Here is a 27,651-nt window from a genome sequence, read left to right as displayed (position 1 = left end):
CTCCCGGTGCCCGTAACTCGGTGCAAAAATCTCGTACCAGTTAAGGCAACGCTTCGAGGGAATAATATACGTGGGACCTTTGACGTTGGTCGGGGCAAAAACTGTACAGATCTCTACACGCTATCTTCATTTTCCTGCCGGTCTTTAGCTCGAACCACGCTCGAATCGAGGTACGTATAGAGTTTTACCTCGGCAGGCAATTAAGATCGCGTCGTTGATTCTCTTTTTCTCGCTCGACGATCTGATAAGCCGGCGTATTGTGCGATACATCGATGACTAGCTACAGAGTAGAATCCTAGGTGTCCTGGAACAGGGGAAAAAGCTAATAGCGTGTATCCTGTTATGCTTAGCTTATACTTGTCGTTTCACGTGAATGGAGAAGAAGAGGAGTCAGGCATTGGCCTCTAGTACCGCGCGCGGCTTCTTCTTCTTCTTCTTCTTCTTCTTCTCGCTCGAAGAATCTCCGACAAAGGAGACCGCCGCAAGCTTTCGGAGCATGCCTTCAGGACTTCTCCGGCCAATGTTTCCTTCGGGGCCCAGATATATTGTCATAACGAAGAGGCTGCTTCGGCCTATACGACGTACTCTTTCTTTTTTCTTCTCCTCTTTCCACCTTCTTTACTATCTCTTTTTGTCCTTGACTGCAGCCGCGGTTTTTCTCCCTTTCTCGCCACGGTATCGCCCACTCTACCCCATTTCAAACTCGCTCCTCTCATTATGTGCGAACCATTATTCCGTTCGCTCTTTTCTCCTCCTTACGATTCCGGCAGACCTCGCTCTGCATACTTTTCTACTTCGGTTACGTTTACAATGCCCGATCTCTCGGTGTTCTGCTCTTCCTGTTTATCCGCGACAGTTTCATCCTTCCTTCTTTCTTTTGTTCCCGTTTCGCCTGCCGTGATCCGCCCGGTTTGGCTTCGCGGAGCAAATTTAACCCTTCCACGACGTATATATACGTCGTAAGTTCATCCACGTTTCAAATAAAATTCGAATAAAAGTTAAATAAAATGCTCGATCTTCGAGCGACGTATATATACGTCGACGATGGAAATAAGGGTTAAACGGGGGAATCAATGACCGTGTTGACTGCCGGATTTCACTGAAGGCTGGGAAAACAAGTTTCGCGTGAAACTCGTTTGTACAACACCCTTGAAGATGAAGTAAGAAAACGATGAGAAGAGAGAGGGAGAGAAAGGTGCATTAGGCGTGCGTACGCGACGGGCACGTCGCGATCACACGTGACGCCACGCGTCGTTTCAGCGATTCGTAATTTTCTTTTGGCCGCCGCGCCGCGTAAGCCGCGAGGCGGGATCCATTCTCTTAACGACGCCGCAGGACTCGTTCGCCGAGTAGAAAAATTCAGCGAAAATTGCGCTACTACCGGCTACCTGGCCTTTCTCTTCGTCCTTGTGCACAGGGTGGCCGTCGCACTCGCGACGGAGACGGAAGGGGCTGATTCTTCGTGGAAAAGATAAATTTTCTATGAACGTTGGAAAAATGTCTTTGTGACTTTTCTTGCTTCGTGCGCGCCTTGGTATTTTAAGGCAACGCCGATAGAAAAGGAAACTTGGAATATGAATTTCACTTTTTTTTTTAAGCAACTCTGATATTTATTACGACCGGTGTCATTTCGACTGTTTATTATGTGATAAAATAAATTGAGAATATTATTGGCTCGCTTTACGTCGCGGTAAAAATAGCTGAAAATTGATAAGGTAACCGTTTAGTAATTATTCTTTATCCAATCTATACCGGTATCGAATAATTTTACAAAAATTTATCGGAATAAATCAAAGCTGCCAGGGGAAAATTCCGACTCTGGCATCGATTTATATTTTCCATTAAGGTGAGAGAGAGAGAAAAAATCATCCCCTTGCCACGATTATTGGAGTATTCCGTAATATCCGCGCGCAAAACCGAACATCGAGAAGAGAATTTGCGCGGAAGGAACACGACCTGCTGCTTGCTTGCTCGCTGGTCGTCGACCCATTATTCGCCGGAATTTTCCGCCGTTATTATGGCGCAACAATGCCCGGTTCCCCTGTTTTTCTCGTTCCAATGGGTTCTTGTTGTTTGCACGCGCACACCCCCGGCTAATTATTTCTGTAAGAACGCACTTTTCGGCGCGTAATTAACCTGCTCGGTAACGCAAGTTCCTCTCCGATGGAGGAGGAGCGAAGCCGAGTCGAGCTGGCCAGCACACACGTGTATTGACTTAGGAACGAACGAGTTTATCCAGGCTAGTGGCACACGAAACTTTTAATTACGTCCTGTTTCCATTGAATTTTCAGCCTGCAAATTAACGCTCTTCGTATGGTTGTTTTTACTCGAACAAAACGGAGTTGAAATTGGAATTAAAAATGAAGTTTCTACGAGATTGCGAAGGGAATTTCGAAATAATTTATCTGTATAGATCTACAGCAGATAGAAAATTATCATTCCACTTTATTTCACGAGGATGTTGCCATCAATTCTGGAAAAATTCGCAGACAAAAGTGTCGCGTCGCCAGAGCACGACTATGGAACAGGCTATCGGCGAAGCACACTTGTTGAACGCCTGGTTTATCTTCGGCCATAGATCACTCAGGGTCCACGGTGTCTTCTCGTACGCTCTCCTTTCTTCCACTACCCTCTTCTTCCTTCTTGATGTCAACGGCACCCGTGCCAATATCTTCCGTTTACGTTGAACAGCACGCGTATTTGCAACTTTCCTTATACCCTCTATCCCGTATGAAATCGAAAAGAAGTATAACAAAATTTGAACCTTTTATAAAAATCAAAATAATTTCAACCCTTGAAAATCCTATGACCTATAATCTATATTTAGGATCGAATATCTCCTGATCACTATTTTCTGTTATTTCCAAGAAGCAATTGCTCTAAGAATCTCTTTAACCAGCCAATACCATATCCATCCCCATATATCCTTCGTTCTTCTCCATTGGCCATAGCGAAGGCAGTTTCATTTTTATTCCCCTTTCGTCCCGTTGCAAGTCTCTCACCCCTTGGACCAGGTCCCGTTGGCCATAAATTACCTTCTCCTCCTTTTATTTGCAGCAGCTACTACGAGGAGCCGAACTTAAGTAACTAGATCCTTGCGAGGAGGGTTAAACGTGGCATCATCTCGCGTTCCTTTTTCACGGGCACGCCGATATACAAGTTTACGCGGCACCTAGGAAGAGCGTGTTGCGAGTTAAGCGAGTAGTGACCCAGAGGGCCACCCTCTGCCGCCGGGGAGAGACACGAGCTCTCATTCCGAGCAGATGCGATTGCGTTTGTCCCGCGGGGCGAGCGTGTGTCGCACAGCCCTGGACCAAGGGGTCCAATAATGGCCACCTGAATAATAGAAGGGACACGGGGCAAGGCTGGTGCACAGTCAAGTCGTTCTCGCCGCCATACTCCTTTTCTCTATTCATGTTCAATTTCATGCCCGATCCCGGTTGTGTTCGCGGTCAACTAGATGCTCTCGGGGACGAAGGGATGAAATTTAAATTCTTTCGATTTTTCGATCATTCTTACACGGGATCCCGGTTCATCCCGACGAATTTAATATTTATTATATTTAATTTTCATACGTGATCCAGGACATTTTTCAACGCTATCACCATTCGGGATAAGCGTTTAAGTAGCCAGAGACAGTGAAATTGTGAATGGGGATTAAAGAATGCTCGTACATTTGGCAGGTGGTTAAGCACCTCGTACACGTATGCCAGACACATAGACACACGTGGAACGGATGATGCAGAGCACGTGGGTCGCGATCTTTTCGAAATAATTTAGGGGACCGGATCCCCGTACACGAGCGTACATACACGCATCTGCACGGAGTTATTTATGATGGATTAGGCAGGGATTTAAGCCACGACTAATTTATGTCAGGCCGCGGGATTCTCGACTCTCAACGATTTTCTACGCCCCACCATAGCTGTGGCTAAACTCACCACCGTGGAAATATCTAAGCTGCACCTATTTGTCCTAGGTTGCACGACCTCGAAAATCTTTGGAAAATTCTTCCTCTCGACTGTTCATCTTAACGGTATTCAGAATTTTTCTTACGCGTTAGACCAGGGGTCGCCAAACTTTTTGAAAAACGGGTCGGATTGAAATTTTTAAAAACATGCGGGAAAATATTCTTATTGAAATCCATTATATAAAATATTTATAAATAAAATGGGGCCGGATAAAAATCTTTGGAGGGCTGGATCTGTAGTTTTGACCGCTGCGTTAGACTAATAAAACTTCATCAAGAGAAACAATTAACTATTCCTCTGCAGAAATGTAATTTTCTGTAAGTGAAAGGAAGGAGCATTAATTTGTATTCATCAAGATACACGAGCAATAGTTTGCTAATACTCGCTTACAAGTGTAATTGCACGATACATCAGGTTTGAAAAGGAATCGGTGCAATGATCGTATGCGAAATGGCAGGCATTAATTATTAGCCTGTACGCGGTATAACTTTCATCGTGAAATAAAAGAAATAAGAGCGAATAAGTAAATAGGGCCGAGCGAAATAATTGTACGTCGTACGTGAAAGATTATCGTTTATCCCTAAAGCGCAGGGAAAATAAATCTGCCGGTGAATATTTATGGACGAGTGTGCAGTTCGACTCTGTCAATTCTTTTATTTCTTTTTTTTTCGCTAACCCTTCTCATCACGCTTTTTTACACCTTCTTTCTTCCTCCTTTTTTCTTTTCGAACAGGAAACATTGTTCTTTCAGAGGATGATTAATATTTTTATATGATACTTTCTTCGTTAACTTATTTTATTTTATACATTTTATCTAAATGGGTTATATTGATTTTTTTAAATGTAGCACAGGGTTCGCGTGTGCTTTGTATATTTTTCTATACCATAAGTGCATAAATATCCACGTCCCCAATTAAGCCTCCCTTAATTGCAATGAAATTCAACAAAATTCAATTTCCAATAAATCAGCCTCTCGATCAAAATTTCTCCAGTTTGATGAACCATTTTAAAGATGATCCTCTTGGACCCTGGAAAAACCATTCCAGGGTGCAATGAATCAGATCTTCATAGGTGAACGATCCAAAGGTATTCTCTTGGTCTGTGGGAGCACTCGAGTTTTTTTTTCAGCCCCACATTCGACCTGACTCGATTACGAAAACGGACCTTTTTTTTCCATCGAAGCAGACCCGGTAAGCCAGGTAAAAGTTAGGACCTCTTTCATCCGATCCTCCCACCCTTTCCCAGGGTATTGCTTGCTCACGCGATAAGTAAATATGAATTTTTCCGTGGACGATAGGCCAGGCTGTTCTAATATTTTTCTTTGGGAACAGATTGGCTCGCGATGCCCAAGTCTCGAGAATTTTTATTTCACCATGAGTCACGAGAACGAAGGGAAATGAGGTGGTTGCCATCCCCATACGAGGTATACGCAGCGTGTAATGGGCTGCTACCTATATGCATGCTCGACTAGCCGCCTATAGGGCCAGTCCGACATATGGAAATGGTCAATTTGTCTGACGAATGTGCTTGTTCCTCGCTATTCTTCTCGGCGCCCTTTGTAGAGTGTTGATAATAAATTGGTACGATCACCGGTACGTCAGAAACGAAGGAGAAATAATTTCGGTGCCACTGTGAAAATGGCCGTGTCTGAATGCGGTTAAATTTAACACATTCACCCCATTTCGAAGGAAAATTTTCAATCACAACCCCTTGGGGATGTTTTTGAAAAAAATAGTCAATCATATTCTCCAAGTTGGTCGTTCTATTTCTTTTTTTTTTCCCTCATTTGGCAGCCTTTCGATCGATTTTCATTTCTCCGGCATTGTGTTCGTCCCGGTCGCAGATCGGTCGAGAAATTAACGAGAGGGATGTCGAATCCCGGTAACTGGGGCGTAATTCGAACAGAGAACCGAGGAAAAAAAGACGATTTGAAGCGGCGAAGAAAAGAGAAGTCCTCTCTTGGCAGAAAAAAAAAGAAAAAGAAAAGATGGAGTACGCTCTTGATTTGTGCCGGTGGCTCGATTTTCGTGGTTCGAGCTTTTGTCGAGCATCTCCATGATCTTCTTGGTGAAAAAAAAAGGGGGCCACGATGCGAAGGAGGCGGTGTACAAGAGGGTACGTGCCGAGGAAGAAGTAGGGATGGCAAAAAAAAGGAAAGAAAGATAGGGGGGTTGGAAGTAGGGGAGGGGTTGGAAAAAAATGGCGAATCTCGCTAACAAGCTTTCGAGCAAGCTTGTGGGAAACAAGCCGCTGTTGGAGACCTGCTGGTTGCGTTCCGCACAGCTCTTCTCGTCGTCGAGAGAAGTACACTCGAGCGGAGAAAAGCCGAGCGTTCGGCCGCTTCTATCCCCTCCTTTTACCCTTTTCTCTGCTGATACCAACCCCTCTTCCATCCCCTACCACTCGTGGCACACACGATGCTCGCTACTACGAGCCTTCTCGAGCCTCCTCCAGCGCTCCACCCTTTACGCCGCGCTGCTCTCTCGAAAATCCAACCCTTTTTGGGTCGCTCGACCAATCGTCGCGTACTCGCCGGATCGCACCGGTCCATCTTTTTTTTCTTTTCTTTTTTTTTTTATTCCCTGTCGCCTGGCACGCTCGTTAAGACGAAAGTGCATGCACCTCGAAATTTTATCTTCTACCACCATCGCCATCCTACCCCATCCCGAGTAGTTGCACCCTGTGACTACTTTCTTCGTTTTCCCAGTGTTTCGCTGGAACGAGAGGTCTTCTACCCTCTCGTCGTTACTTCCGCCTACTCCACGCTTCGACAGCTTCCTGGTCGAGCAGCAAAGTGGGTAGGTCACTTTTGTCCTCGTTTTTACTTTAAATTCTTTCATTGTGCCCGGTGCGCCTTCCCTAACCACTTGACTTCTACTCGGATTTTTAGCTCGCCTCTTTAGTGGTCATCTCGAGTTACTCTTACGCTTTTTCAACATTTTCTCAATCTGTTGCGCGGGTTTCCATGCGGTACGTAAAGAGTTGTAACTTCGGTCTGTGGACTATCGAACTTCCTGTTTGATGCTTGTAAGACAGTTTAGATAGCTGCTTTATCGAAGCTGATCGATAGACAATACCCTTTTCTACATTGTTACTCCATGAAATTGAACGAAATGAAAATTAGATTGTGTACTTTACCTTATCTCTGGCAGACCAGCGAACGACGGAGTATATAACACTTTCGCTGTCTGTTCAGACAGCATAATGTCCACTTAATGGTAACAAGCTTTGCAATCGGAGAAATCGGTATTGAATTTGTCCAAGAATGGAACCAGAGATAAAGTCTAGCTTGCCATAGTCTGTCTGGAATGAATGGGCGCTCAAGGTCGCCTCTGAAGTGGTTTCCATTGGAATAAATTAATTACAAATTACTAAGCTATAATTTGGCAAGATTCCATTTTTGAAACCTCAAATTATTATTCTCGAGTCTTACCACTTGCACCCCAAAATAAAATAATTTTTAATATTTTCAAAATAAAATATTCTTGAAAAAAAAAAAAAAGAAAAATTCAGCGACATGGAATCGCGCTCGCGATGTTTCTGGGAAGAAGGATCGATCGATCGGCTCCGTCCGGTCGTCTTCTTTCTTCCTTCGCCACCCTCGGCATATTCCCCTTTCACCGACCGGGTCCTTCTCTTTTATTCCAACTTCCGCTCGCTCTCGCGTCCCCGATAGATGGAATCGTTTCGTTCTAAGGAATGAACCTATGCAACGACAGACAGAGGAGCCCAGTCGGAAGAAGCCAATCTCAGAAATGAATATGACTGCTGCAAAATTCACGGAACAATCCGCGGCTAGCTGAATGCCGGCTTGTTTGTCTGTTTGTTTGCGCGCCTGTTTCCCATCTCATTTCTATTCACGCGGATCGTCCACCGCTCGCTTGGTGCACCTAACGATTCTACAGGTGCACCAGGCTCGATTAAAGGTGTTGCAGTGAAATTCCGAATAAAATTATTCGTTCTTGAACCCTCCGAGTAAAAGTATCCCCTTGCAAAATGATATACCCAGACAACGCGACCGCGGACCAGAAAAAAAAAAATGAAGATTCCAGAAACAAAGAGGCAGCTGAAAACGAAGATCAAGCAAAGATGAAGAAAGGAGAAGGAGGTAGGGGCAGGCTACGTCAGGATTAAACCAGCGAACCGACTAAACGGAACAGCCAGGCTGCGAAAAGGTGAAGAAACCAAGGAGGAGGAACCCTGCGGAGGGATAAAAAGAGGAAAAAGTAGAGGGCAGCTTTCTGTATTGGACGCATTCACGCGGTATTTATTAACGAGTACGATCGAAGGGCACGTCAGTCAAGTACGTCGTTTCGTCGATGAATTTTCTAAACCGGATATCGGAAATCGGCCAGAGAGCATTAACGCGGTGGATTCGGTGACCGGTTGATCCTTTACCCTCCTTCCGTTAACGATTTTTCGTTCGTTCGTTAAACTTAGTCGAGATTCATCCACTGAGAATTCCTGCGATTAAATTTAATAATTTTATGAAAATTATTAACACTTTGGGTACCGCGAGGGTGATCAATTTCCAATTGGAAAATGAAACGAACTCGAATCGTTTAGCAATAACAAACACGTGTTTTAATTTCGATCCGTGCATCCATTGGGAAAGGGAATCGGTATGGGGTCAACGGTGGCTGCCTTTGCTGATATTCGAGCGGGATATTATTGGGGGGATGGTCCATATGCGTTATGAATGTGTTATAAGCTATTTTCTAGGGGAGTGTTTGGGGATAACGAGAAGGATGTGGGTAGTTTGGGGTTTATTGGGATCCTTTATGTGATAGATGGTGCTCTGCTGCTTTCAGGGGAACAGATGGTCACCTCCACCTAATTTGTTCTTTTTTTTTTTATAACTACATGCTTCGCATAGTCGATTCTATGCACCGTGTATAGAGATAAAATATTTCCAATATTTTTTGCAAACTTTTGCAACCAGATCTATTGAGAAATTTGTAACGTTTAATCGCTGTTGACCCACATCCAGTAGATACACCTTCAATTTCCCAATACCTGGTTACACACCAATTTCCTTTCAATCTCGACTGAATGCAGGTATGCGAGAGATTACAGATCGCAAAGTATTCGATCAGATCGAACGTACACGAGTGTACCATTTGAATAAACACGATTCGAGACAGCTTGATTCATCTATCCAACTTGTGTTCCACTTCCATGGATAACGTTATCGCGTGAACACACAAGTGCAAATGGTGATTCCACGCTGCTAATGCGTCCAAGTCCTGTGTTGCTTACTATGGATTAAAAGATGTATCCGAAGTCGTGCAAGCAAGCAGAGAGATACCTGCAATTCCCTGGAGGTAGCTCGCTTCTCACGAATTCTTTCCTTTCATCCGACAGTCTCGTCCCTCTTCCCCTTTACTATCCTCTTCTTTCTGCTCTTGTCATTGACATCTGGAAGAATGCTAGAAAACACTGACTGCTATAGTACTCTATGCTATTCTTGAAGATTCTTCGCTTTTTTAAGGAAGAAAGCAGTCCTGTGTACCTTCGATGGATTCTTGATTAGCAAATAGGACACTTGAGAACTTTTAGATCATTTCTCATTCGGGTCATCAGTGACCCTTCCGTGCGTGGTCGCAGGGTTAATTCGCGGTAGAGATTCGAAACGAGATCGGTGGTGCGTCAGAGTCGAGCGATTCGCCACCTATCTTGGTTGTGACATTAATGCAGTGCGTCTAAATCGGGCCTATTCTCGGAAGGTGGAAATCTTCTTTCCGTAGGGTACCGTAGGATCGTGCCAAGGTATCCGCGACATTTCATAAACACGAAATCAGTTTTAATCCCGGTGTCGGAGCGATGGCGAAGCCAGCCTGGCTCGGCTTGGCCGAATGATGCTTATTTATAAGCATTCTACGCGGCCCACTTCCTGCACCGGGATCCCGTGAGACGTTTTGCATCCTTGTGTCGCTTTGTAAGCGCAGCGAGCGCCGCTAATAGACCCGATATATCTGACCCGTTCCTTCGGTGCATCCACCGTGTTTCCCTTCCAGCTGCACTTGCAACTTGCAACTCGCATACCGGCGTTCCTCAAGGTTGCTCATCGTTATGGGAAACTCGTGATTAATGAATTCCAAGGAAAGGGCAGGGAGGATCTAAGGTTCGGCTACTGTCGCCTTCCACCATAACTATGAGCAATAATTTTCTTATAAAATATTTATATTTCAAAAAGTGGAAAAATAAGATATAATTGTTAATGTGTTAAATTTGGTTGGTATTTTTAGTATGATTGAATATTGAATTTAATTTTATTTAATTATAATTTGCTCAGTCAAGGATCGTTGAATGTTATATATTATTATTTCAAAATTGAAATTGTCTGACGCAACTATCGAAAAAATCATAGGCGAAGGGGTGAAAAAAATGAGCTGCGACTCTCAACATCCTTTCCGTTCCGCCACATCAAAGAAAATTCTCTTCCTCGAGGATGGTATCGTGGAAATGTCCGCGGATCGAGGAAAACGATCGACTTTCCCAGCCGGAGCTGAACGTGTTAATCGGTTCTGGCGGTGAAAAAAACGAGCTGCGACTTTCAACATTCTTTCCGTTCCGCCACATCAAAGAAAATTCTGTTCCCGGTGGATGGTACGGTGGAAAAGTGCGCGGATCGAGGAAAACGGGGCTGGAACCGGATGCGCGTCGGTCGTAGCCGCGGCGAGGCGGCGAGACGCGGAGTTTTACGGGGAACGGGTTTTATTGGCCTCTCGGTTGCCGCACAGTCACAGTCGGCTCGGCTCAAAGGGCCGGTCGGAACAGTAAAGGCTAGTTTAACGGTGCTAACAGCGACCACAACGCGCCGAATGTATCGCTATACCGCAACAGAGGATGCCTACTTTTCTTCGTCCCTGACTGTGCCCTCCTGCTTCCACACCTTTCTTCCCTCTTTCTCTTCAACCCATTCTTTTCGCTCCACCCGTTTCTTTTCCATCCTGACCAACGCGGCTGTTACCGCGTCGATAGCGCGATAATTTACGGCCGCGCGAGGATTTAATTAAATTTCCTAGAGGCTGGACAACAACCCCCTCGGGCGACGACGTGAAACGAAGACGTATGCGAGGCGTACCAAAGAAAAATTCTGGATATTGGAAAATTTTCGATTGGAAGATCCTTGGAAAGCACGCGGGATTACCCGGATATCGCGATGTCTCATTTGAAATATTAAATTAAAATAAAGAAATCGAAAGGCAACAGGCGAGGTTCAGACGGAAAGAAGCCATCCAATCCCACGGAACGAAAGCAACCTTTTACTTTTCTTTTCTACCCGCGAAAGAACAACGAAGCAGACGACCCTCTCCAACTCCTATCCTCCGCTTATCCTTCTTTACGGCGGATCCGAGCCGCGTTTCTTTCCTCCGGAAAAATGTGCGAGAGCAGCGAAATCAGAGAGTATCGAAGAGGATTCCTAGCTTTCGAGGCTATGAGTAACCGAAATTGAAGAGGAAAACGAGCCGGGACAGACGCAAAGGTACACGGGCCATTGAACGTTCGCTTGGCATCCGGCAAACTCTGATTAGCTCTTTCCTTTTCTTATTCTTATTGGAAAACTTTGCTCGCGACGGGGGGATGAAATTCCCTCTGCTTCCCCCTTCTCCGTACCGGTTCGCTCAATTTACCAGAAAATTCTTTATATTATACTTTCTCTCAATTACCCCGATGATGTTTACCCATCTAAACTCACCCTCGTCCACCTCGACCCCTCTGTTATCATTGGATTTTTCCTCCGACATTCTTGTTTGCTTCGACTCTTTATTACAACTATTGATATAGGGCAAAAATTAATATGATCTTGTATAAACAACACGTTCACGATCAAAGATGCCGAGGGTGAAATCGTTTATTCTTTATCCTCCTGGACCAAAAAGGCATTCGTAACTCGATACGTGAATATAAAGTGTTGAAACATAGATAAGAGCCCATCTGGCTCGAGGATTTTTGCTCTTTGCCAGTCAGTCGATTCGAAGCTTCGAAAGAGGGAACGTTCAATTAAATGTACATATATTTTGTTCTCTTTTTTGGTAATTATCGATATCTCAACCCCATCGATTTCGCTCATTTTTTAATACGTTATTAGGATAATGATTCTAAGCAACTTTTTCCTATACATGAAATATTTGTAAACGAAGCGAAACAGAATTTTCTTTTCGAATATCTCGAAAACTAAAGCATCGTCCCAGCGATATATTAAAAACCTAGCGAAATCGGTGGAGTTGACGAGATATCGATAATTACCTAATTTTTATTATCATCCTGCTCCGCAAAACCAACAAGAACATTTACAAAATTTAATTGCCCTGACTCGTAACTGACCACCCTCTCTGCACTGTTAAAATACACATATCCATGTTTGCTTACAAAGCAGTCCCTGTATATTATTCCAGAAACAGAATCTTCTTAATCACAAACGTTAATTAACGCAAGATGCGCAAAATTATCATTCGTTTCTGACCCATCCACGATGCAAATGGAAAAGTCGGGACAAAGGGTGGAAGACAATTTAGTAAAATATCATGTGACGGGTAAAACGATCCGGTCAAGTGATGTACACCCGCGGACATATATGTTTCTGTATTATGGCAAGGTAAACACGGGTGTTGATACAGTGCACTATTATACACGGTGCACGGCAAACAAACAAGTGGAATCAAACTGGCTGCGATTGTTGGGGGGCTTCGATCCATCTCGAACACGGATACCCTGCCATTCAATACCGAAAAATGATACTCGATCTCGAATTATTCGCAACATTGTCGGGGAGTTTCTTCTACCCGTTACCCGGGAACTTAATACCCCGTTCGCGTGTATCTGCCTGGGGTTACGCGTTCAGAAATTTCTCTGGTTTGCCTTGGAATATGAATCTTTTCCAAATTCCAACGAGTAGACTGATTAATTTTTACCGAATAGAAGTATTGGGAGATTAGAAATTCGGTTAATAGGGCATAGAGACGGTTCCACCGGAAACGAGGAAATTAGTATACCTGGAAACGGTACACCTGAACACACTTTCGATTTCCGTTGAAAAATCGGCCAGTCTGTCGGACTAGAATCTCAAGGACAGCTTCTGATAAATTTTTATATCTCCTTCCTTTCATCCATTCAAGTCTCAATTTTCAATTTTTCTTTTTTTTTTTTATAATCATCGAGGCTCGAAGTCAAAGTGCGACAGTGAAGAGTTTCCCGGGTGAAATCATAAATATTATCCGCGTTGCGCCGGCAAAGGGCGAGCCGTGTGCCGCTTCTTTCGATTTATATGTCACGAAGGATCAAAGCGAGCTGCCACCTACGCTGAGAATAATCGTACAGCCGCGCTCGATAAATTTCGGCCGATTTACTGGCACCGCTGTCTGTCCTAAGATCGAACAGCAGGACCGACACTTCCCTCTGCGAACAAAGTTGCTTTCGCTTCCATTAACGCGCCTCGTAATTTTCAAATTATCGTCTCGAGAGAGGAGTATAATAAAAAAGAAAAAAGAAAAAACACTTGATGTTTCTCTGTCAGTGTTTAATGACTTTTACGTTTGATGGGACTTAATGACGAGGTTATTAGTATCTTACATGGGAAGATTACGTTTTAGAAATTGTACGCGTAATTAATATCTGACAGAGTAGAATAGGGTGGCAAGAAAATCATCGAGTCGTCGAGGATCGATCGAACGAGTGTGTTCGAAGAGTTGAAAACTCGAAGGTCCGGATGAGTTGACGGCGTGTTTGTTCTGTCCCGTGAGAGCACCGTATTACCTGGATGTATTTACTCGTGGAATACGTGCACTCTCGCGTGGCTAAGAAGACAATTACCTGTGCGAGGCAAACGGGCCGGCTGGCGGCTCTCTTTGTACCTGCACGTCCGCTTCTTCCGCTCGTTCCTCGAATTTATCTCGAAACGATCAAGGAATTTTTCATTTCTCTTTACCGTCGCGTGTATGCAGTCTAAAAACTGCATATTAAACCGTAAGCGTGTTTATTTTAATTATTTGCCCAGCCCCAGTTTTATCATTCAAATAATATGAGAATTTTCGTTCTTCACACCGATTTATATAAAAATTTTATTATTCTCGTGAAAAATAGCTCGATGCAAAGGTGTTAAGAAATATTTTCTAAAATTAAAAATCAATACCAAAGGGTATTACCCTATTTTATTGAGCTATACACTATTTTATAGTTCATAAAAAGAAACCGTTGTACACCAAATTTCAATCCTGTATTTCAACCAGGAGGGTAGTTACAGGGTAAGGAAGAAAAACTGATTTTCCCCATATTTTCCCTATTTAATGGTGTTCAAAAAATCTGAAAAAATTCTAGAATATTCTAGACACGTTTCTTTATGACTATGAATTTTTTCAGATTTTTCGGTCGCAAATCCTAAGCGTGAAAAATCAGAAACGTAAATTGAGATATCGGGGCAGAAGCTTTCGAGAGGATGGAAGAATCGAAAGAAGTTAAGTTTCGAGGTGCATCCTGCGCGCGTCCGGCGCATGTGCGTACAATGTACAAGCCGATGGAGAGCGGCAAAGTCATCCACTCGACCGAGTCAAAGCCTGTCCTGTTCCTGCTCTGCCTCCTTCTCTTTTTTCATCTTCTTTCTTCCGCGGCGAGAGTGGGCGGCGGACGGCAATTAGCATACTCGCGTGATCAAAGCGGTGGGACACGTGCGACAAGAATTAACGACCACCAACGGGACGACTCTTTCTTCGCCGCGAGCAGCACGAGCACAGTCTTGTGGCGCGCGCGATAAATCGCGCTTCCGATGCCTTCGTCGACACCCGCTATGACGCCCACGCGTCTGTCCCTTGCTTGCTTCTCCAGCTCGAACTGCCTCTACTAAAGTCCCTGTATTCTTAGATATATATACATAGCGATCACGCGATATCGCGTGAGTATTAGATGGAAAAAGAGAGACCGTGTATTCATGAAACGGCAGGACGGCGCGAAGGGTGCAGCAAGGCTGACGCCAGCGTGAGTAGAAAAATCAGGAGCACAGTCGAACCCGGAAGCAATTGTCATCGAAACAGCCCTTGCCTGATCATCATACAATGTCCCAGGCTGATTACAGTCAACCACGCGTGTCTGCCAAGCAAATCGCGCTTCTTCCGACCGTGCCGTCTGTCAATGGCCTTTTCCTATTTTTCTTTTTGTTTTTTTTTTTTTTTTTTTTTCGTGAGTAGGCGGCTTTATGGGAGGTCGCGAGGATCGAACAAGGAGTGGGTCGTGGATACGAGAAAATCCTACCTGAGTCTGCATGGAAATCCGAGATAAACGGCGACAAAATCGTACATTCATTTGTTCACCGATCGCGAATATAGAAAAGTTATAGCGTTCTTAGGATTTCCTGGTGGGCTAAAGATGGTCAAGCGAAGTTAGGATACAGGAAGAATATTTATTTTATTATCCATCAGTGTTATTTATTCTGAAATCAACCTGATACACCAGAATTCAATCAGATTGATGAAACGTCGCGTGCCGCATTCGGTACGCTTCACCCGATCCAGGGCCTAAGGGTTGAAAAGGTAGATGGAAGGGGTGAGGTAGAGAGGATCGTTGTACAATATAACGAAATGCAAATGGCAATATGCTAATGCAAGCGGCGCCGAACGTTTGTCTAACCGAGCGTTAAGGATCCCGAGCTGGGGCACTCGCCGACTCCTTGTTTCACGCGTGAACGACCCGCAAAACCGCCGCAAAAGCAATGCCTGAACCAACACAGGACTGTTTTCGTCCACCGTTCTACCCAGATTTCCTTCTATCCGATAAATCCTTTCGGATGGATTAGGAAATCCTACCTAAGGTACAGGATCGTCCCAGAAACTGGGAATAGTTGATAGTTACCATACTTGGGTAATTTTAATTTCACAATCAACCCAATTTTTCGTCCTCCGTCCTACTCAGCTTTCCTACTATCGGATAAATCCTCTCGGATCGATTAGAAGTCCTGCCTAAGGTACAGGATCGTCCCAGAAACTGGGAATAATTGATAGTTGCGATACTTGGTTAATTTTAATTTCACAATCAACCCAATTTTTCGTCCTCCGTCCTACCCAGATTTCCTTTCATCCAATAAATTCTCTCGGATGGATTAGAAGTCCTGCCTAAGGTACAGGATCGTCCCAGAAACTGGTAATAGTTGATAGTCGCGATACTTGGTTAATTTTAATTTCATAATCAACCCAATTAACACCCCCCCTGATAATAATAACAAAATTGCAAATCTCTCCTCGAGTGTGATTCAGTGTTAGAGGGAAAGGGTTAAGCGAAAGCCTGAACCAACAAAACGAGCACACCCACGTATACACCCAACGATGTGTTTTCGCGTTATTGGTGCGTGCAGTGTGTGGTCGAAGTAGAACGGATCGGGCTTACGACAACAGGAATAAAAGGGGCTGATCGGGTATGGATTTGCCGGCGAAATCGGCCGGTATTTATTTTCTCGTGCCTACGGTACGGATAAACAACCGTCGGATAATTTAATTACGGTTGTTTCGGCGGCTGATCGCGAGGGCAACGCAAACAACGTGCACTCGACTAAATGAAATACATATGTCGGTGCGCGCGATGGGCAAACATATCGCGTTACGCGATATTCCACGCGCTCGACATTCGATAAAACAACAGGGATTAACAACAGTGATTTTCCATGTTTATTATCACTCATTGAAACTCGTTGATTTAAATTTGATCCGATGACCAGTCAAAATGACTGGTCTCAATTTTCTCATTTTAAGTTATAAATTTTAAAGAATGTGTTTTTGTTAAAATGTAGAAATAAGGAATGTTTTCGGCTATTTTTCACAAAGAATATCTATCAGGAAAGCGCACATGTATCGCTAAACGACGACAACATTTATTTTTTAAAAACGAGAATTCTCCTTTCCTGAGACGAGTGTGTTAATTTAGATGAAAATTAAAAATCACAAAAAAATGTTAAAATATTCCAAAAAAGCATAGATTAGTATATCACTTCTATCCGCGACTCCCTATCAACCTCTAATTTACCTACACCCTCGTCCCCCCCCCGGGTATCGTTGTACCCCATACCCACCCTTTTGTCTCCTTTCTCCCTTTCCTTTTCAAGGCAGCGCAAGCCTAACGAATCGTAAGTTGCACGATAATCGATAACGTACGCTCGACTCGTTATTTCCTCGTTTCCACGGACGTTTGTTCATTTCCATTCCGCTCAGCGGCCCTCCTTCTTCCTTTTCCTTTTGCCTGTCGAGCAGAGAGCGCATTATCGAGCCGGGTCGGCCGATTAAAAACATTTTCCACGATTGCGTAACAACGGGGGCTAACGAACGGCTAGTATCGGCGGTATGGAAAGAAGAGTGTCTGTGCGCGTAGCCCGGGCCCCCTTTTCACTCGGGCTGCTTTTCAGGAATTTAACGTTCCCAGAAAAGATTACGTAACAAAGCTCCGATGGCAAGGGTAAGAGTACCGGGAGAGAGAGAAATAAAAAAAAAAAAGGGTGGTATTGCGTCACCGACCAGGTTCGTCGATCACGGTATCGACTCCTCGAGGGATCGACGAATCATTCAGCGGGCTGCCTGAAACAAGGCCAATCTTAATTAGGGGATGCACCGGGTCTCCGGGGTACCCCATTGTTTTTCCCTTTGGCTGCTCGGATGGTTTGCGTACGCCTACGCAACGAAAGTGCACGCCCCGGAAACCCTGGGGATATCAAGTAGAGTACTACCGGTTCACTAGAATAACCTTCCTTGGATCGGTAAAAATATGGAGGAGATGGGCGACTTTCTTGGACAGACTGCCGCAGGAATATTAAATTCATCACTGAAAAGTGTTGCGAAATAACACTTGCGATACATCAATTTAAAGCTTACAGTGTAATAAAAATAACTATATAAACGTTTCGTTAATATTCTTATTATAAAATAGTGGATTCTTGGTTGGAATTATCAACATCGTCCATCAGTGAGTATTTAATTTTCAATCGCTCGTATTTAAAAATGATTTGAATTTTTCATGGAAACTTTATACAGGTATTTTCATGAAAGTTTAAGCTTTAATTTGATGTACCATAAGTACAATTTTGCGATACTTTTATGTGATGAAATCGAGTCTAGTTTTAGAGAAATTTAGAATTTTCTATAATGGTCGTTAGTTTTGTGCTCGCTGCGGCTGGTCTAAAATCTCTAATCTCGTTAGTGCTAATTCCTAGCCCTAGATCTTGTTAGAATCTATGCCCAGGCGATCTAGTCGCTCGTTTGCGTAAGGAAATTAGCTGGTCGTAGGAATCTAGCGTCGTGCGGCGATGCCAGTATACTACGTTGAAATCTCTGGATTTCGACGGGACGTGACTGGTTTTCTGGCCAACTTTTCACGTTTCCCCCCCTGGGGGGATGGACGATAAAGCGGCCACGTTTTCGGAGAAACAGAAGTGGTCTAGGTGAAAAGCAAACGCGACCGATAAAGCTGGTCATATCCATCCTTAGACGAGATAAGCTTTTATGACATCCCCATTATTTCTGGAACCCGTTCGTACAATCTCGAAGGTGGAAGAACTCCGGTCAGACACCGTAGCAACCACCTATTCTTCGGTGATAATTTTTATTGTCTCTCAATGATTTATGCTTAACCCATTAAGCAAAGTACGCTCGAAGAATTCCTGTTGCTCCTTTTACCCGGCTCCCAGATATTTTCTCGAATTTCCGAAGGAAGATTTGGACATTGAAATCCTAAGTACAAATATTTTGGAAACTAATTTGTTAGACATGGGGGCGTTAGCGAAATAGAAGATAGATAGCGATTTTTAATTACGTTAATTATGTTAGGAGCGCGAGTGAGTTACGATTCTATATTTTTCTGTTTTTTGGGAGAAATGAAAAACTTGAATTCTGATCTCGGCAGCCGAGGGCTCCGTTTATTAGTTGTAATCAATTATTCTGTGAGAAAAACTCAGTTTTAAACGAATCCTGAGTCATTCATCGATTTCCTATCCAAAACTCTGGTTCCTCTGCTTTTTTACGATCGTTTAGAAAGAGAAATAGGAACGCGTCTATGGTTGTTGAACGTATCCCGAATCCATTTAGTGTCCCGATAAGAGGTGTATCGTTGAGGGAATGCAGATCGAAATTGTCGTTGAGCCAGAAAGAGCAGACGCAAACAGCGAGTTTAAGGTCGGTCGTAAAACGGGCCCGCTATTTATCCACGTTCCTTTCGCAGCAGCCCGTGTCGGTGTTCCGTAAACGAAACGGGCAGACACGATCCACGGGACGAATCATTGCCAGACAACCTGACGAACGTCAGGTTACCCTCTGCTGCACTCGGTTTACGAGTATAGTCGACGAGTGACGTCGTCTGATCCTCGTCCTGGTCGGACACGACGCGACGTTGCGCGTCGTGACGCTCTCTTTGACGCCCTCACCGACCCGATATCCGATTACAGAGATGCCTTCTGAACGGAGTTGTTGTTTCTTCCCAGCTTCCTGTTGAGCTTGCTGGCTCTCCGGGGACGAGGAACAGGGATGAGTTACAGAACGCTGACGCGCCAGCTTTTGGGACCGGTGATTCTATAATACTTTTAGGTCCCAACTGATAACTGGTCGATAGTTAACCCTTTCTCCTACGATCTTTTTTATACTTCCGTTAGTCATCGCTAAAGTTCATTGTTTCAATTAAAAAATAATAGGGACATTTATGAAGCTTTCGTTTCCCAATAAATGTTCTCTTCCACAAGCCCTAGTATCGAAAATCGTTAATTAAAAAATGGAATAATCAGAGTGATTCGAGCAGTCAACGCGTTAACCTCCTTTTCCCCTCTTCCTTTCCCTGTCTTAGCATCGTCACCGACTAACCCCAATTAGCCAGAAGAAATAGCAAATTTCCTTCCTTCCTTCCTTTCAGAACAATGCAACTGCAGGCAATCTATGCCACCCTAGTCGATGGAGGGGCCCAGCCCTCGAAGTGAGCGTAGGAACAGGGTTAGATGGAGGAGATAACGAACGGTAGGAGTTAGATACGGAGGAACAAGCTGGTCGCGTAGAAGGGAAGAGAACGCGTCTGTTCGGTAATCGATACTAATTAGGAGGAGGCAAAGTTTCGGCTTGCAGGAATAGGGCAGACTCGCTTACCGGGGCTAAACACGAACAAGAAAGAAGAGGAGGGATGTTGTCCGTGTTGGTTCCACGTTGAACCGATCTATCCGCCTACTTACCGGTTAATACCCGCGATGCACGGACGTATTGTGGGCTTTCGGGGATTTATCCGGCCATTATGATGTCGGCGGTGAGTGTTCTCGACGTAAATGGGCCCTATCGCTGTCACGTGGACAAAGCAGGGACCAAGCGTGCTTTAACCACGGCAACGCGATACCTCTCCAATACAATAATAATAATAATCCTGGTCATAATCATAATCGTCGCCGGGCTCGGTCAATGATAAAGGCAAGAGCGTACGTACAACGAGAGCCGGCTTCTCTTCTTTCCTCATCCAAGCTTCAATGGAGAACCTTCCTGTGCCGCTCCGGATACATCATCGGATCTGAATATGGATTTCTTTCTTTATACAGCGCCGCTTTGTGGAATTATTATTCTCTCCCTGTTTGCCCCTCTTCCATAATGTCCCTCTTTTTCCCTTTTTTTTTTCCACCGTATTCAGTATTATTTTATAATCGTCTCGACTTAGAGCCGTGGAGAGCCACGACTTCGTCCCAAGACTGAAGTGCACTCGATGGTTTCAATCGTCGAGCTAGAGGATCGTGTAAGGAGCCCATGAGAGTCCCCATCGTTCCAGGAGCTGGCGCTAAGCCACCTCGTCGTCCGGAATAACAGTGTCCTAGACTCCTATCTGGACTGTAATTCCTACTCGAAAGCTAGTGTAACCTGGCGCTCCGTTACGTTCCATAAACCACCTCGTGGCCCCTTAGCTACCAGTACCTAACCTTGACCGCGATACCCGTCCAACCATCCACACCTTTTCCCCGTAAAACTCGACCAGCTGGCCATCGCTCTTTTCTCCCGGCACACAACCATCTGTATCGATTGCAATATCCTCGAGGTGTATCGAGGATGTTTAGGGGGTAGCCAGTTTGTTATAGGGCTCAGCCTTCGCGTAAACAGCATCGAGTAGATGACGAATACGTTCGATGGTTTAATCCTGCAAGATGACTGGGTTCCTGGTAGATAAGCAGCCAGGCTACAAGGAGTATCGCGCGATCGGTCTGCTGAAACGTGGCTCCGTCTCTTTCTCGGGGAAGAGAGCCGTAAACCGTGGCCAAACAAACCCGAAATAGCTATAGGCGAGGAGAAACGGAGCCGGGGGCCGGAGCTGGCCCGCGTATTCTCGGCCGCAAACAAATAATAAACGCTCCTACGCCGTTGCTACAAAAGCCCTCTTACCTGATTGCCGGCCTCTCGTTAGATGACTCATGTGATTTCCTCGCGGGACAGCCTCGATACGAAGAAATTACTTGGCAACCAGCCTTCCTCCACAGCGGATATACTCTTTTTAGCTTTACATCCATTTTTCAGTGGGGGGAAGGGGAAATTTAGAGGGATATTCGAGCACCAAATGTCTTCGAGTATCCAAATACCTTGGAAATAACCCCGGCGAGATTAGGATCTATAAGAGGATCGCGTTCGTCTACCTTTTGGTAAATTGGTCACTCCCTTTCGTATCGTACGCGTCAGTTGACGCGACGGTCTTTCTAATCGTTGCCCACAGGGTTGCAATCATCGTTTCCGAGCCATCCAAGGCCACACCCTCGATTCTCATTAAGATTTACCGCCTAAACGAGAGCTACCTATACAGGTAGCTCTTCGGAGCCCTCCTCGAGAAATAATATAAAACGACGCGCTGGCCGCTTTTTTAAATTAGTGAGCAACGGGTAGGGAGGATGATCGCGAGCATTCCTTTTACAAGCAGCTCGAACAATTTATATATACGATAGGACATTCTTGATTCTCTTCGGGGTACAATTTTAACGCGTTTATCACGAAAAGTTCACGGCGAAGAGAGAAAGCGCGGCTGAGAGTGGACGCGTACAGAGAAAGCGTGTCAAATTTAATTCCTCGTAAACCTCCATTAATTTACGGGTGGTCGGTTCAGCTAAGACACTGCCAACACGTTCAATTATCGAATTTATTTAACGTTCGTTCGGATAATAAGCAGCTGTGATAAGGAATTTATATCCTTACCAGGAGCTGCCGACAGGCTGCGCGAAAATATTAGTAATTTTAATCTTTGTTAGGGAAAAAGTATTCTAGTTTAATATCCTCGAGAGATATTTTTTAGTTATTCTATGGTGGTAAGGCAAGTTTACAAGGACGTATATATACGTCGAGGAGGATTAAATCCGCGAGACCAGTTCGCGAAGCTATCCACTTCCTCTGCCTTCTCCTCTCCTCATCTACCTCCTCCTCCTCTTTATTCCCCGGCGTCGCATCTCCTGTACTAGTTTGCCCTTCGTCCTTTTCCCCTCTATAATTTTCACTCGAATACCTGCTCTAATTATAGGTGGTTCGTCACGCCGAAAGTTTCTTCCTCGGTAGCATCACAGGCCGACCAGATTGTTTCGGAAAGTATTTCATTGTAAAACCCAAAGGTGTTCACGCCACGAAACCGTCCATTTTTTTATTCTCAACGTTGCTTCATAAAACAAGAATTTTTCTAAATCTTAGTAGATTCACGATTTTATTGATTTTTGAAAACTTGTGATACATTCTGGTTGCGGTACTAGCGAGAATTAATCGCGATCGATGGCCATCTAGCGGCGAATTTTGGAAACATATTTTTTTATTCTCAACGTTGCTTCATAAAACAAGAATTTTTCTAAATCTTAGTAGATTCTCGATTTTATTGATTTTTGAAAACTTGTGATACATTCTGGTTGCTGTACCAGCGAGAATTAATCGCGATCGATGGCCATCTGGCGGCGAATTTTGGAAACATATTTTTTTATTCTCAACGTTGCTTCATAAAACAAGAATTTTTCTAAATTTTAGTTGATTCACGATTTTATTGATTTTTGAAAACTTGTGATACATTCTGATTGCGGTACTAGCGAGAATTAATCGCGATCGATGGCCATCTGGCGGCGAATTTTGGAAACCTTTTTTTTTTATTCGATGCCATCTGTTACATCTCTGCTTCCGGGATTGTTTCAGGTACCTGGGAGTAGAATCTCGACTGAACAGCGGATCGGATCAAGGAAGCGGTGCCGACGGGCAGGCACAGATCGTCGGCGCGGGTGTGATCGGGCCGGCGAGTGCCGAAAAGAATTGCAAGAGCATGCACCTGACCAGCAAGCAGCAGGCGATATGCTCCCGCTCGCCACCCGTTCTCCAGGTATTTACCTCGTGGTAGGCCCATCCTCTCGGATTAATGGCCGGCAAAGCACGCGGCTAATTCGGACCCATCGACCGAACCCGTCCAATATTGTCCTCTTTGATCTTTTTCTTTTTTATCATTCCTTTAGAATACTCCGAAATTTAACTGGTGCGTTTGTACAAAACTGACCTCTGCTTCGTTCACTTTTCTTCGTTTAATCAAAATTTTAATATCGCTGTACGCTAATTAATAACACCCTGTTTTACGTTTATGGATTCTTATTCGATTAACATAATTTTGTGATTCTAACAAGATTGAATAAGAAAACGTACGTATAATAGAATCGCGTACGTATCTCTTTACTCGATGCGTTTCAGTAAAGATAAAATATGATAATTAGAAACATTCGCAAGATATTTTACATACTCGTTCCATTCAATCGGTACGGTAATATACTCGACCTTTAAGGTTTCAGCTTCCTCTTAATTGAAAATTAAACCCGTGTATTTTTCTTTATGGCGGAGAGTTTTAACGTCACTTTCAACCATGTTAAGTGGAAGAAACTTGAAATTCCACTTATAAAGTGTACGGTTTTCGAATACCGATGGTTAATTTACTCGAAGACAAATATCGTCGCGTCGTTTAAATAAGGAAAATGAAGCGCAATTAAACGCGATTCAAGCGTGTCATTAAAGTCGCGAGATAAACGGATCGTTGATGGTTAAACATTTGCGACAACATTTAACTTTTTCAATTTTCGCGTTCAATTTTTATTTCATTAATTGTAATCGCAAAATTTTGCTATTCATTTTAATTCGGAATTTTTATGAAAAAAAAAAAAAAAAGAATCTTTCCAACACACCCCTGTCAGAGGCGTATGATTAAAGTGATGGCTGGCAGATCGCGAGAGAAAATTCAAGACAGAGATCTTTAAGCCGGCTTGAAGGAAGGCGAGGGCACCGGTGAATTCGCGCGATTCTAAAGAACTCCCGGAATGCCGTTCCCGAGTTGTAGCTTTCGTTTGCTGCGCCTGTAATATTTAATAGTCGAGCTCTGTAACAGTCAGGGTCTTCAGTGAACCCTACACGACCTCCTTTCCAGACATACTCGCAGCCGGGAAATTGAAGTCGCGCGATTCTGTGATCTCGGATCGAGGATTTGTTCGTGCACCGCGGTGAGAGGACGTCGCGATAAATTAACGAGAAACAGCTGAAACAGTCATTTTCACGAATTAGAATATATTTATTACGCGTTCAATCTTCCTTATTTTGACGTTTCTAATTTCGGGAAAATTACGCGTACGCCTTCCACTCGCATAATTCGATTAATCATCAAATAAACTTTCAGTAAATATTATTTATAAACGCGTGCTCCCTTGTAAAGTTCACCGAGCACGCGTTAATTAATTTTCAATTAAAAAGTATAATCAAGGGTCTCTAGTTATAAAACCGATCGATAAATTGCTAAAAAAAAAATTGTTTCTAATAATAATAATAAAAAAAAAATTGATGGTTCGTGATTGAAAGGGCGCAACAGCTTGGACGGTCCGGGAAACGTGTGGAACGTTGCCGAAAATCGCGTTTACCTTTGCCTAATGCAGGAATCTTGTCGGTTGTCCACGGTGTAGGGAGAGATTTTAGTCTCGTCTAGAAAGCGCTGCCTAGGTAAACTCCAGCCACTGGGAGACGCGAAGGTCCCTTTGAACATCGCCGACCGTCTCGCTTTTCCGACTGCTGCTTACCGACAAAAGGATCCGATGAATATTCATAACTCGCAGCCCCCGTCGGATTTTAATTCCGACCGATTAACCGGACACGCTCGAGGATCCTTGTCGATTCGTGTCCGGTTAACTCGACGCCACGATTTCACCCCAAACACTCGTCGCGACTTCTTCGGTCATCGACGAACAACTTGAAATCTGATTGACCTTCATTCAGAATTCTCTGATTCCTTCAGGGTCATTTTTTATTTTATTTTAAATTATAATACTTTGTTGGAATCGACAGGAATTCAATTGTTTATCATTCAGTTTATTATTGTTCGATTCGCGGCTTTCATGGTTTTTCCTTTCAGGCAGTCAGTGCAGGCGCGAGATTGGCCATAGAGGAGTGTCAGCACCAGTTTAGATCGGCCAGATGGAATTGCTCCATCAGCCCGGAAAATCCGGACAACGTTTTCGGCGGCGTGATGCTAGTCAGTAAGTAGAAGATAGCAAGTCTGAAGAGACTTAAGTCTGCAGACGGGATATTCTTGATGGCTTGAAAGCTCGATGAGAGGCCATCGATGGAAAGCAAAGATCGAGCTTTCGTACTTTGGCCCAGGGTCAATTTTTAGAGAAAAATTTGAAGCCATAGATCGTAGGTTATTGTAAATTTTTAGTATTCCACCTGGGTCACCCTTCAATTTTTCACCAAAAAAAATATCCAAATTATTATCCCCAACGCTCTAATTAATAACAATATTTAATATTTCAATTAGAAACCCCAATTTTTTTCATTTAAACTTCAGAGTCCAATCTTTAGCAAATAAATTACTCGGCTGCTTGTAAATGGGCTCGTTTAAACTGGAAAATAATTTTAATTAAATCCAGCGCGGCATCTGTTGTGCCGTGTAATCAGGACGACATTGTTGTCGTTGAGATATACAAATAGCCGGGGCAGTAGTTTGGATAAATGGAAAAAGTTTGGTTGTAGCGAGGAAAATTTCGTTGCATCTTTTGCAGACAGTCGCGAGGCAGCGTTCGTGTATGCAATATCAGCGGCCGGGGTTGCTTACAGCGTCACGAGAGCCTGTTCCAGGGGCGAACTCACCGATTGCTCGTGCGACAACCGGGTCAGAACACGCCGCCCGAATAATTGGCAATGGGGTGGCTGCAGCGAGGTAATTTACCCTCTATTTTCTATTCCCCTGTTCTTGAAAAAAAAAAAAAAATAAGACGCGTCTGATACTTCCGCTCTACAACATTTCTTTCCTTATCAATTTTATTTATAAACTACTTTGAAATCGAATACCCAGGTAACATATGAAAGTCTTTGGTTTTTTAGAAATTTTTTAAACAGAAACTATATTTTGCAAAATAATTGTTTCAACTTGAAAGGTTTCCAATCGTGAATAAAATAAATGACAAAACCGTGCTTGTTCCACAAGTTAATAGAATTCCATTCCACCGACAAACGACGATTATTTTCACCCTTTGGGGGCGAACAGAAACACCGGAGGCACACGTAACAGTATCCTTTCTTTGCGTTCCGCGTACACGGGGCTCGGGGGACCAACCCCTCGGCACAGAGAACAGCTACCACCGGCTTTTTCTCGGAAACTCTTCGCGTCGTCTGCTACTTTTCAACCACCGTCAGACTGCGTTCTATCAGCTATTCAATTGTTAGACTTCGCTGTGCTAATATACGAAAACAGCCATAAGAACACTCTTCTCTCGTCATGGGATAATAAAAAGAATTTTCCATTATTATTTTAAGAAACGTCGATAACAATTATTAGTATCGTTAAGGGTTGAAAATGAAAAAATGTTCTCAGTGTTCTTAAAAAAAAAAAAATTGTGTATTTTATAATTTTCGATCGGGCGGAACACCCTTAACGAATAAAGGGGTAGGGAAGCACTGCCCCGAACTGGCATCCCCAATTAGTCGTCTCGATCTCTTGTACGGTCGGTCGACGTAAACCTTAACCCTGGACGAAGACAAAGCTCGTCCTGTAAACGGATGCATTTCATGCGTACGGCTGACCCCTTGTAGACATTGCTAGCTTACAAGGGGATTAAGGGGGCTAAGCTTGTTAAGTTGCAACAACCCACCACCTCTTTGCCCCGTCCAGCCGGACATATCGGCCACGTAACTCGCACGTGAGCGATACACACCGACGTAAATACGTAAATACCCCTGCGAAATAGCCGGGAGGGGAAAAGGATCCGGAGAAACGGTGAAAGATGGAAAATTTCAACAACAAAAAAAAATAATAGAAGAAAGAAAAGAAATTTAGGACAGGTGTAGAATTTAGGAAGGTGTTAAAGAAGAAACAAATAAAATGAGAAAGTGAAAAGGAGACGTTGAAGGAAAATAGAAAATAAAGACAAGAACAAAAGCATCGATTAGTCTAGTTAAAGGGAGAAAAGACGCAAAAAAGAGAAGAAAGAAAGAAATGAAAAAAATGTGACGCTAAAAGGGTTAAACAAGTAGAAAGAGAAGAACGTGAGAAAAAACAACACACAGTGAAGAGAAGAGAAATGGTCTAGGAGTAGAGTGAAAAAGGAACGAAACGAGGAGAGAGGTGGTAAAAAATGGGACACGTGCTCGAGAAGAAAGTCACGTGACAGGAAGAGGAAAGCTTTGGGAAAAGTGGCGTATTTTACCTTAGGGATTTACCGTGTTGG

The 27,651-nt window shown here is 43.8% G+C and overlaps 1 protein-coding gene across 1 annotated transcript in view; it reads left to right on the top strand.

Annotated features, from left to right (window-relative positions):
• Positions 1–27,651, top strand: part of LOC117603780 (protein Wnt-4) — a 41,159-nt gene that overhangs the window by 11,589 nt on the left and 1,919 nt on the right. The window contains exons 4-6 of the mRNA XM_034323257.2: positions 23,102–23,282; positions 25,338–25,461; positions 25,987–26,144. Coding sequence (XP_034179148.1) covers positions 23,102–23,282; positions 25,338–25,461; positions 25,987–26,144 — 463 coding nt within the window. The remainder of the gene's footprint in view (positions 1–23,101; positions 23,283–25,337; positions 25,462–25,986; positions 26,145–27,651) is intronic.

Source organism: Osmia lignaria, chromosome 9, assembly GCF_051020975.1.
Source record: "Osmia lignaria lignaria isolate PbOS001 chromosome 9, iyOsmLign1, whole genome shotgun sequence".
Taxonomy (NCBI): domain Eukaryota; kingdom Metazoa; phylum Arthropoda; class Insecta; order Hymenoptera; family Megachilidae; genus Osmia; species Osmia lignaria.
This window is presented reverse-complemented; position numbering and strand designations above follow the sequence as displayed.